This window comes from Aythya marila (genome assembly GCF_965140915.1).
Source record: "Aythya marila genome assembly, chromosome: 6".
NCBI classification, from domain to species: Eukaryota; Metazoa; Chordata; class Aves; order Anseriformes; family Anatidae; genus Aythya; species Aythya marila.
This window is the reverse complement of record NC_139047.1, coordinates 38,640,520-38,650,698: the sequence shown is the minus strand read 5'-3', so window position 1 is coordinate 38,650,698 and position 10,179 is coordinate 38,640,520. Positions and strand designations below refer to the sequence as shown.

General features: G+C 63.4%; 1 protein-coding gene across 2 annotated transcripts; it reads left to right on the top strand.

The window, feature by feature from the left end:
• The first annotated feature begins 1,416 nt into the window (after window positions 1-1,416).
• On the top strand, window positions 1,417-7,591 carry NR4A2 (nuclear receptor subfamily 4 group A member 2). 2 transcript variants are annotated; one of them, XM_082763552.1, is made up of 8 exons: window positions 1,417-2,327; window positions 3,116-3,238; window positions 3,508-4,373; window positions 5,002-5,131; window positions 5,218-5,306; window positions 5,874-6,076; window positions 6,474-6,652; window positions 6,759-7,591. In XM_082763552.1, the coding sequence occupies exons 3-8, from the start codon at window positions 3,510-3,512 to the stop codon at window positions 7,013-7,015; spliced, it is 1,722 nt and encodes a 573-aa protein (XP_082619678.1). In that variant the 5' UTR covers window positions 1,417-2,327; window positions 3,116-3,238; window positions 3,508-3,509; the 3' UTR covers window positions 7,016-7,591. The 2 variants fall into 2 exon arrangements, with proteins under 2 accessions (XP_082619678.1, XP_082619677.1); XM_082763551.1 differs by having other exon boundaries at window positions 1,420-2,327; window positions 5,218-5,381.
• Window positions 7,592-10,179: the final 2,588 nt, after the last annotated feature.

Here is a 10,179-nt window from a genome sequence, read left to right as displayed (position 1 = left end):
TCCCTGCAAGGGTCTGTGCAGTGAGGTTCCTTCACCGTGGTGAAATTACAGCCAGGACTAACCGTGGGGTGGCACCGACACCGGCCCCCAGCCGGGCAGGGGGAGCACCCCGTCTGCCTGCACCCGGCCCCCGCAGGCCCCGCGGGCAGCAGGCTGGGGGCTCCTGCAGCCTGTGGCTTCTTGGCTCGGCTGTGCTGCCCCAGCTCCCTCCCGGCACACCTTGGCAGACACTTATCGGGGCAGGAGCATCACCACAAGCAAATGATCCTCCTGGATGCGCGCTGAGCGAAGCGGTCGGTCTGGGGCATCACGGAGGTTGTGTAGGTTGAGCTCAAAGGGAGAAGCATCCCCAGCGTGAGAACGATGACTTAACCTGAGAGGGAATGATTGTAGTTTTGCATAAGCCATTCCTGTGTGAGTGCTTCATAGAGCTTTATGTAAGGAAGAATTTTGTGTCTGAAACGTTGGCGCTGTGTGTCCGGGCTGTGCTGCTTCAGGTGCACCGGGTCCTAACCTGAGCTGTACCGGGTGGTGCTGGCAGGCCGTGTGTGCAGGCAGCACCTCTCCCAGCCCTTGGAAAAAGAGTTCAGAGCAGGGCTCTTGCACACTCAGGTCTCCTGAACAAGGAGCGGGTTTCTGCTCTTTGTAAAACCCCTGCCAGTCCCCGCAGCGGGACCTGGTGTAACAGCCATTCGCCTCCTCCCCGAGCCGTGGAGAGGGAGCTGGACTCACTCGAGCTCTTTCTTTTTTCCAGGCAGAACTGCAGCAGGAGATGCAGCCTGACGAAGGGTGGCGATGACCCCGAGGTGCCCTGGCGTGGCCACGTGCTTCTGCACCCTCGCTGCTCCCATCACCTGCTGATGAGCAGCCCCGTGCCATCGCGGTGTGCCATCGCGGTGTGCCATCGCACCCACCTGCACGATCGGGCTGTGCTGGGCTGGGGGCAAGCATGGTGCTGTTTTTGGACTGAACGGGCCTCACCTGCCCGCATCGCTGCCCAGTTGCCGAGCACTGCTGCCCTTGGCGGCCCCCAATGACCCCTCCGGGGGTGCCGGTTCCGTGGGGGGAGTGGGTGCGCGGTGGGCACCGAGCCCCGACGCCTGCTGGCACCGCGGTGCGGGGACGTGGGGGAGCGCGGGGCACGCGTAGCGCGCGGGGCCTGTACCGAGGGCACTCAATAAAGCGCTGCTGAACGGACACACGGCTCTGGGTGCCTGCGGCGACGAGGGCGCTATTACGGGATAGCAGCCCCCTGCCTGCCCCGGGGGGGCCGACCGGGAGCACCGGGGGGGAGCTGCGGGCCTGGGGCAGCGGGGACCCGGCGGGAGGAGGAGGAGGGTGCGGAGGATGAGGATGAGGAGGGAGGTCGGGCGCAGGATGGGAGCGAGCGGCCGCCAGGCGCGGCCCGGGGAGCCCCGACGGGGCGGCCCGGGACACCCCCGCGCCCCCCCCCCCCTCCGGGGCTATTTTTGGCGCGCCGCGCGGTTGCGTCAATGGCGGCGTCCCCCTGCGTCACGCGCCGCCCCGCCCCGCCCCGCCCCGCGCTCACTTTTTCCCCCGGCCGCGGGCGGGTGACGCCGCCGCGCGCATGCAAATGAGCCCCGCCCACAGCCCCGCCCACAGCCCCGCCCCCGCTTAAGGTGCCGCGGGCCCGACGGGGCGCACCGGGGGCCCCGCCCGCCTCCCGCCCCCGACGGGCGCCCCCCGCGCCGCGCTCCCGGAGCCTCCCGACGGCCGCGCCCCCCCCTGCGCGCCCCGCGCAGCGCCCGGCCCCGCCGGCGGCCGTCGGGGGGAGGCGGCGGAGCGGGCGGGCGGTGCCCGGAGCGCCGCGGGTGGCACCGTCGGGGGGCGCCGCCCTCTCCCCCCCCCCCCCCGGCCCTCGGGAGCGCCGCCCGGCGGGCGGGCAGCCCGTGCCGTCGGGGGGCGGCCCGCGGGGCGCCGCGAGCGGCCGTGCCCACCTTAAGCGGCGGCGGGCGGTGATGTCACGTCGGAAATTTACCAAAGCGAGCGCTGGCCAACGGAGCGGGGAGGCCGGCCCCGCGGCGGGCTGATTGGGCGGGCGGCGCTGACGCGCGCTGACGCTCGGGGACTTTAGGTGCATGTTGGCTCGCGATGCGGAGCGCACATAAACAAAGGCACATTGCGGGGAAGGGCCACTCCGACCGCCTCGCTCGCACGGCGCGACGCTGCCGCCGCTGCCCCGCGCCGAGTCCCGCCGTGCCCGGCCGTGCCGAGCCGTGCCGAGCCGTGCCGTGCCCCGCCGCGCCGCCCGCCCCGCGCCCACCGCCGCCCGGCACTTGGATGCCCGCGCAGGTCTCCGCTCTCCGGTGAGTCCCGCGGCGCTCAGCCCCGCGCACGGCCCCGCGCCCGCCGCCGGCACGGGCCCCGCGCGCCCGGGCGCTGCCCGCGGGGATTCCGCGCACGGGGCGCGGAGCGGAGCCGCCGCCGTCGGGGGCGGCCGGGGGAGGCGCGGGGGTGGCGGCGGCTCCGCGCCCCGCACGCGTGTCCCGCCCGCGGAGCGCCCGTGGGAGCACCGTGCCGCGGGGGCCGGCGCCCTCCCGGCCGGGGCCGGCCCGGGGGGGCTCCGCGGTGTCCCGGCAGAGCCCCGATCCCGCTGGGGCCGGGCCGGGCCGCCCCCGGGAGCGCGTCCCCCCGTCTGTCCCGGCGGCGTGACGCGGAGAGCCCGGGCTGCCTGGCTGCGGCTCCCGTCTGGTTTGAATTAATCCGCGCTTGCTGTCAGCCGTGCCCTCCCCGGGCGGCGGCTGCGAGCCTCGCCGGGGCGCCGCGGTGGCACGGGAAGGTGCCGCGGGCCCCGCTCCGCGCCCGCCCCGCGGGGCTGCCCCTCGCGGTACCGCAGCGGCTGCTCTCCGCCGGGGAACGGGAGGGCAGGAGCGGCAGAGCGGCCGGGCGGCCCGCCTCCGGAAAGTTTTCCTCCCGCTGGGAAAGTCTCGGCGGGGCCCCGAGGAAGCCCCGGCTGCGGCCGCCGCTGCCCGAGCCCGTTCCCGGCGCTGTGCGGGGCTGGGGGCTCCTGCCGGGGCCGTGCCGTCGGAGCCCGGTGCCGAGCGCCGCCCGCCCCCCGCAGCCCTGACCCGCGCGCCCCGTGTGTGTGTTGCAGCGAGCGCACCGGGCAGGCTGGAGTCCGCCTCCGTTTGCTAAAATCGCGGAAACTTCGCTCCCCGCCGGACTCCGACGCTGTCCGCCTTTAGTTCCCTCGGAAACGCCTCTCCCTCGGCTGAAGGTTGGTGAGCGCCCTGCCCGGCACTGCCCGCCGCGCTCCGCGGGAGCCCCGCGGCCGAGCGGGACCGGGGGGACCGGGGAGGGGGGGGATCCGGGGTCCGCGCCGTCGGGGCGGGCCGGGGGCGCGCAGCGGGGCCGCCGGCACCCGCGGCTCCCCCCGGCCGGGCGGGCTGCGCGCTCCGCGGGGCGGGGGCGGCGGGCGGCCCGCGGCGCGGGCACGAGGCGCGCAGTGGTCCGGGCTGAGCCTGTGTTGCCCTGTTTCGTTTCCAGCCATGCCCTGTGTTCAGGCTCAGTATGGGTCTTCGCCGCAAGGAGCCAGCCCAGCCTCCCAGAGCTACAGTTACCACTCTTCAGGAGAATACAGCTCCGATTTCTTAACTCCAGAGTTTGTCAAGTTTAGCATGGACCTCACCAACACTGAAATCACTGCCACCACTTCTCTCCCCAGCTTCAGTACCTTTATGGACAACTACAACACAAGCTACGACGTGAAGCCACCTTGCTTGTACCAAATGCCCCTGTCCGGACAGCAGTCCTCCATTAAGGTGGAAGACATTCAGATGCACAGCTACCAGCAGCACGGCCACCTGCCCCCCCAGTCCGAGGAGATGATGTCCCACTCGGGCTCCGTGTACTACAAGCCCTCGTCGCCCCCGACCCCCTCCACGCCCGGCTTCCAGGTGCAGCACGGCCCCATGTGGGACGACCCCGGCTCCCTGCACAACTTCCACCCCAACTACGTGGCCACCACGCACATGATCGAGCAGCGGAAGACGCCCGTCTCCCGCCTCTCGCTCTTCTCCTTCAAGCAGTCTCCCCCCGGCACGCCCGTCTCCAGCTGCCAGATGCGCTTCGACGGGCCCCTGCACGTGCCCATGAACCCCGAGCCGGCCGGGGCGCACCACGGCGTGGACGGGCAGGCCTTCGCCGTGCCCAACCCCATCCGCAAGCAGCCCTCCATGGCCTTCCCCGGGCTGCAGCTGGGCCACGCTCCCCAGCTGCTGGACAGCCAGGTGCCCTCGCCGCCCTCGCGGGGCTCCCCGTCCAACGAGGGGCTCTGCGCCGTCTGCGGGGACAACGCCGCCTGCCAGCACTACGGCGTGCGCACCTGCGAGGGCTGCAAGGGCTTCTTCAAGGTGAGCTGCGCCAGGGGACCGGGGGGCTAAGGGCGGGGGGTGGCAGGGGCCGAGGGTGCGGGGGACCGGGGGCGCGGGGAGCCTGGGGGCACGGGGAGCTGAGGGTGCGGGTTGCTTTGCTGCCCGCCGGAGCGAGATTGGCCAGGACAGGGAGCCGTGTGTGAGCTAACCGAGTGGAACAGAATTCCCTGTGGTCAAATTAAGTGATCTCTTTATTTCGCCATCCTGATTGAATAATCTTATCATTTTAAATAGAGGAGGTCTCCAAGGAATGTAAATAATATGAATGCCCACGGATTTGTATTTACTGAGCGTCTCCTTCCCTTCTCTTGGCATATAAAACACTGCTAGGAGCTGCGGGGTTAGCTCAGATGTTAACGCTAGCAATTTTCTCCCGTTAAATGCCCTGGAAAAAAAAAAAAAAAAAAAAAAAAAAGGAGAAAAAAAAAAAAAAAGGAGAAGGAAATAAAGGAATAGGGAAAAAAGCAGCGGCGGGGCCGGGAGCGGGGCCGGGCAGCCCGGCGGGGCGGCGGCACCTGCGGCCCCCGAGGCTGACGCCGCCGTCCCGTCCCGTCCCGTCCCGTCCCGTCCCGTCCCGTCCCCCCCGTCCCCCCGGTCCGTCCCGCAGCGCACGGTGCAGAAGAACGCCAAGTACGTGTGCCTGGCCAACAAGAACTGCCCGGTGGACAAGCGCCGCCGGAACCGCTGCCAGTACTGCCGCTTCCAGAAGTGCCTCGCCGTCGGCATGGTCAAGGAGGGTGAGTCTCGGCGACCCTCTTGCCGTGCCGGGCCGGGCCGGGCCGTGCCGAGCCCGGCGGGGGGCTGAGCACCGCTTCTCTTGCAGTGGTTCGCACAGACAGCCTAAAAGGCCGGAGGGGTCGCTTGCCATCCAAACCGAAGAGCCCCCAGGAGCCCTCTCCCCCCTCTCCCCCGGTGAGTCTGATCAGTGCGCTGGTGAGAGCCCATGTCGACTCCAACCCGGCTATGACCAGCCTGGACTATTCCAGGGTAAGCTGGACCGAGCTCGCGGAGCCACCTCTCGCTGCGCCCGCCCGGGGAGCGGCCCCCGCCCGGCAGCGCCTCTGCCCGCCGGGGTGCGCGGGGCGCCGGGCGGGAGCCGGGCCGGGCCGAGCCGTGCCGGGTCCATCCGAGCCGAGCCGGGCCGAGCCGTGCCGGGCCGGCCCCGCCGCCGCTCCCCGCGGCCCCCGCCGCCGCCCCTGGCTTGCCGCTCGCTTTGCGCAGAGACGCGGCCGTCTCCCCGCGCGGGGCGGCCCTGGCTGCAGCCTGCACGGAAACGGCGATTTGCATATTTAAAGCAGCGACCTCGTAGCACCGTTCCTAATTGAATTAATTGCCCTGGAACATCTAATTTCCTTACTGGTCAGAGAGAGGTTTAATTGTTATAAAAACCTGGCTCCCCTACCTGAAATGGGGTTAGCAATTTCACGGGTTATATACTTTGGAGAACCTCATTAAGTGCTTTTTAAAATGAATTTCCAGTTCCAGGCTAACCCTGACTACCAGATGAGCGGAGATGACACTCAGCACATCCAGCAGTTCTATGATCTCTTGACCGGCTCCATGGAGATCATCCGAGGATGGGCAGAAAAAATTCCCGGCTTCACCGACCTTCCCAAAACAGACCAAGACCTGCTCTTTGAATCCGCCTTCCTGGAGCTGTTCGTGCTGCGGCTGGCTTACAGGTAAGCGGCCAAAATCCGAGGGGGGAACTTCTGGGCGATTATGAAATCAGATCCTTTCAAGGTCCACTGATCTGCGTTTTATTAACTCCTCGGTAATTAGGTGCCTCCTAAATCCTTCATTTATTGCTCCTCAAGTAATTAGTTGTTTAGCTTTTCTCCCCCATCTTCCCTCTTCTTTCTTTTCCTTTTTTTCTTTAAACGTGTCCATTTATTTTTTCTTTATTTTTTACCTTTCTCTCTCATGCTTCCTCTCTTATCTCTCCCTTTCCCCCCTTCCTTTTGCTTTCTCTTTTTTCTCTTCTCTTTGCCTTTATGTTTTTCTTTCCTTTCTTTTTCTATCTATTTGTTTCTTTTACTCATTCATCTGTTCATGTTGGGGTTGTCATATTCCTTCCAGGTCAAATCCCGTGGAGGGCAAGCTTATCTTCTGCAACGGGGTGGTCCTGCACCGGTTGCAGTGCGTCCGGGGCTTTGGGGAATGGATTGATTCCATTGTTGAATTTTCCTCCAACTTGCAAAACATGAACATCGACATATCCGCGTTCTCTTGCATCGCTGCCCTGGCTATGGTGACAGGTCAGTGCCCTCTCTTTTTCGCTCAGCGCCACCAGGCAGCTCCTCTCCCCTCCTGCCTTCCCCGCAGTGTCAGACCTGTAATGTCCTGCATCCTTGTCTTTTGCAGAGAGGCATGGGCTTAAAGAACCCAAGAGGGTGGAAGAACTTCAAAACAAGATTGTAAATTGTCTCAAAGACCATGTGACTTTTAATAACGGGGGGTTGAATCGCCCCAATTATTTGTCCAAACTCTTGGGGAAGCTCCCTGAACTTCGCACGCTTTGCACGCAGGGGCTGCAGCGCATTTTCTACCTGAAACTGGAAGATTTGGTGCCACCACCAGCAATAATCGACAAACTTTTTCTGGACACTTTACCTTTTTAAGACTCTTCCCATGCACTTACACTGAACTTAAAAGAAACTTCACCTGTCTGAAGGGGAATTCATCTGGGCACAAGGCAGCACCTTTGGGTGCCAGATTCCCATCCCAAAAAGTGTTGCTAACTTCCTGCAGGCAGAACGTGAAGGGGCATTTTGGCTCTGGGGCATCATGGATGCAGATCATGGACTACACAAATACCATGGTATAAACTTTTTATTATCAGCTTATAAATGAATTTATTATTAAGGACTTCTGATTAAAAAGATGACCCTATCTGGCAACGCCAGGTGCGCAGCTAAGACTCGTAACGGTGACAAAGTATTAAGGTGACCCACAAGTCTCACCCTCCTAAAGACTAAAGTTTTCTGCTGTAAAAGAAAGCTGTAATATATAGAAAACCTAAATGTTCTGTGGGTGGCATGTCATTAAAGAAGGCAAAGGCTTGTAAATTTATCAGATGCAGTTTGGCTTTTTAAAAATTATTCTGTGCCTATTTATGAATAAATACGGGAAACAATTCTAAAGAATTACAGAGAAAATCTAAAAGCACTTGCAAAAAAAAAAATAATAAAATAAAAGGAGAATAAAGAGAAAGAAAAGTAAATGACTCCGTACAAGGAAGGCATGATGATTCTAGGGTGACAATGTTATAGGCACTTGCTATTTCAGTAATGTCTATATTCTATAAATAGTATTTCAGACACTATGTAGTCTGTTAGCTTTTATAAAGACTGGTAGTTATCTAAGCTTCAAACATTTTCTCAATTGTAAAATAGGTGGGCACAAGTATTACAAAACCCGAAATCCTCGACAAAGGGACACATAGTGTTTGTAAACACCGTCCGACATTCCTTGTTTGTAAGTGTTGTATGTACTGTTGATGTTGATTAAAAAAGAAGTTTATATCTTGATTATTTTGTTGTCTAAAGCTAAACAAATCTTGCATGCAGCAGCTTTTGACTGTTTCCAGAGTGCTTATAATATACATAACTCCCTGGAAATTACTGAGCACTTTGAATTTATTTTTTTTTATGTCTAAAATTGTCGGTTAATATATTATTTTATGTTCGAGTAATATTTTTAATATTGCCATATTCTGTAGTATTTTTCTTTGTATATTCCCAGTATGGCACATTATACAAGTCACTGCCTTTTTTTCTATGGTGTATGACAGTTAGAAACGCTGATTTTTTTTTTCCTGATAACTCTTTCTTTGAGAAAGACAATTTTAATGTTTACAACAATAAAACATGTAAACGAATAGAATTTCGTCTTCTTTCTGTCTAAGTGAGAAGCGCCAACACCAGCATCCATTGCAAATAAAGGAGAGTAGACTCTGACAATGTAGTATTAAACTGCAAAGGAGAATGGATGGGGCGGTTTCATTTCAGTAACGCGTGCGGCAGAGCTCGCCGGCTGCGGGAGGACGGAGAGGACCGCCTGAGACTCAAAGGTCGGTCCTTTCGCGGATTTTTATCGCGGCAGGTCCCTGCGCTGCAGGAGCCGAGGGCTGCCCGTGCTGCACGGGGCCCCTCGGGCTCCCCGCCCGCCTCTGCTCGGGCGGCTCCGCGGGGCCGGGGGGGCGGCCTCGGGCTGTGGGGAAGCTGCTCGGGGCGGAGGGCATCTTCCCTCGCAGCCGGCTTTGCAGGGATCCTCTGCGGTCAGCTCGTGCTTAGAAACTTTCCGAGCGGTTCGGGGACCGCCGGGGGCGGGCGGCGGCCGCGTCCCAGCCCCCGCGGTGTCGGCCCCGGGGCGCTGCGGGCTGCGGAGGGGCGCGGAGCGGGGCGGGGCGGCGGGGCCGGGGGCGGCGGGCCCCGGGGGGAGGCGGAAATGAAACCCCCGGGGGCCCGCCTGGGAATTTTGGAAACTTCTGCCTCTTGCGTCAGGGAAACGAGAGGTGCCCGCGGGGCCGCACCCCGCAGCCTTTTCTAAACCTCTCCTCCGAGATGCGCCCCGCAGCCGCCCGCCGCGGTGCCGGCCCCGCAGGAGCAGCGGGAGGGGGCAGGTCCGGGTCCCCGTCGAGCCCCGGCCGCTGGCGGGGGCCCCGCGGCCGCCCCGCTCTGCCCGTCGGGGGGCGGCGGCTCCCGGCCCCGAGCAGCCCCCGAGCCTCTGCCCGGCGGGGACGGGCGGCCCCGGGGCAGAGGCGGCCGCGCCGTCGGGGCTCCGGGAGCGGGCAGGGGCGGCCCGGGGAGAGCGCCCGCAGGTGCCGGCCCAAGCCGGGGGAGCGGCCCCGGGATCGGCGGGGAGCTGGGGGCTCCCGGAGTCAGCCGCGGGGCTGCTCGCGGCTCCCCCCGCCGTGCCCGAGGCCACCAAGGTGGGCACGGTGCCCCCGGCCTGCCCCAGCCCGGCCCCGCTGCCTCCCCGCCGCTGGCAGCCCACTCCCGGAGCCCCGCAGCCCCCCGCCGTGCGGGGATGTTGCCCCCAGCCCGTCCCGGCCCCGGGCAGCCCCGGGTGTGCCCTGCCCCGACCCGATCTGTGCCGTGCTGTGCCGGGCCGAGCCGTGCTGCGCCGGGACCGCCGGCGTTGTTTGGTGCTGGCGTGACCGATGAAACGGACCCGTGGGGTTTGTCGGGGAAGGGATGTCACGGCTCGGTTAGGCGAGGGGCAATGGGTTCGTGGTAACCACGGGCAGGAATCCCAGTCCCGTGGCAGGCTGCTGCCGGTGCGGGGGTCCCGTCGGGGCGGAGGCGGCGGGGCGCTGCCCGGCCGGCTGCAGGGGCCGGGGCCGCGGAGGCTTTAACACCTCAGCGAAGGCTTCACCTGTTCGAAATTGGTCTTCAGGCTCTCGCTAAATACTTTCCCAGGGGTTTTGCAGGAACTTTCCTAAGCCGCTTAGCCCCACGCACCGGGGCAGGGGCAGCAGCGGTCCCGATGCCGGGCAGCGGCCGGGCGGAACGGGCTCCGCGATGGGGCCACGGGCAGGGGCTGCTCGGGGCTGGGCGCCCCCGGGCCGGGAAGGGCGGCGGGGGCTGCGCTGCGCTCCCGGGAAGGATTTGGGGACAGCGGGGGAACAGCTTGGCGAGGGGAGCGAAGTTCAGCACAGGGTACGGAGCTGAAGGAGGAATTCTGAAATGGCAGTGTCGGTAGGATTTGTTAGTAAAAGATTTCACTTTTAGATGCGGAGTGTTCCAGATTAGTAACTGTATTAATTATTTTGCTCCGTGCT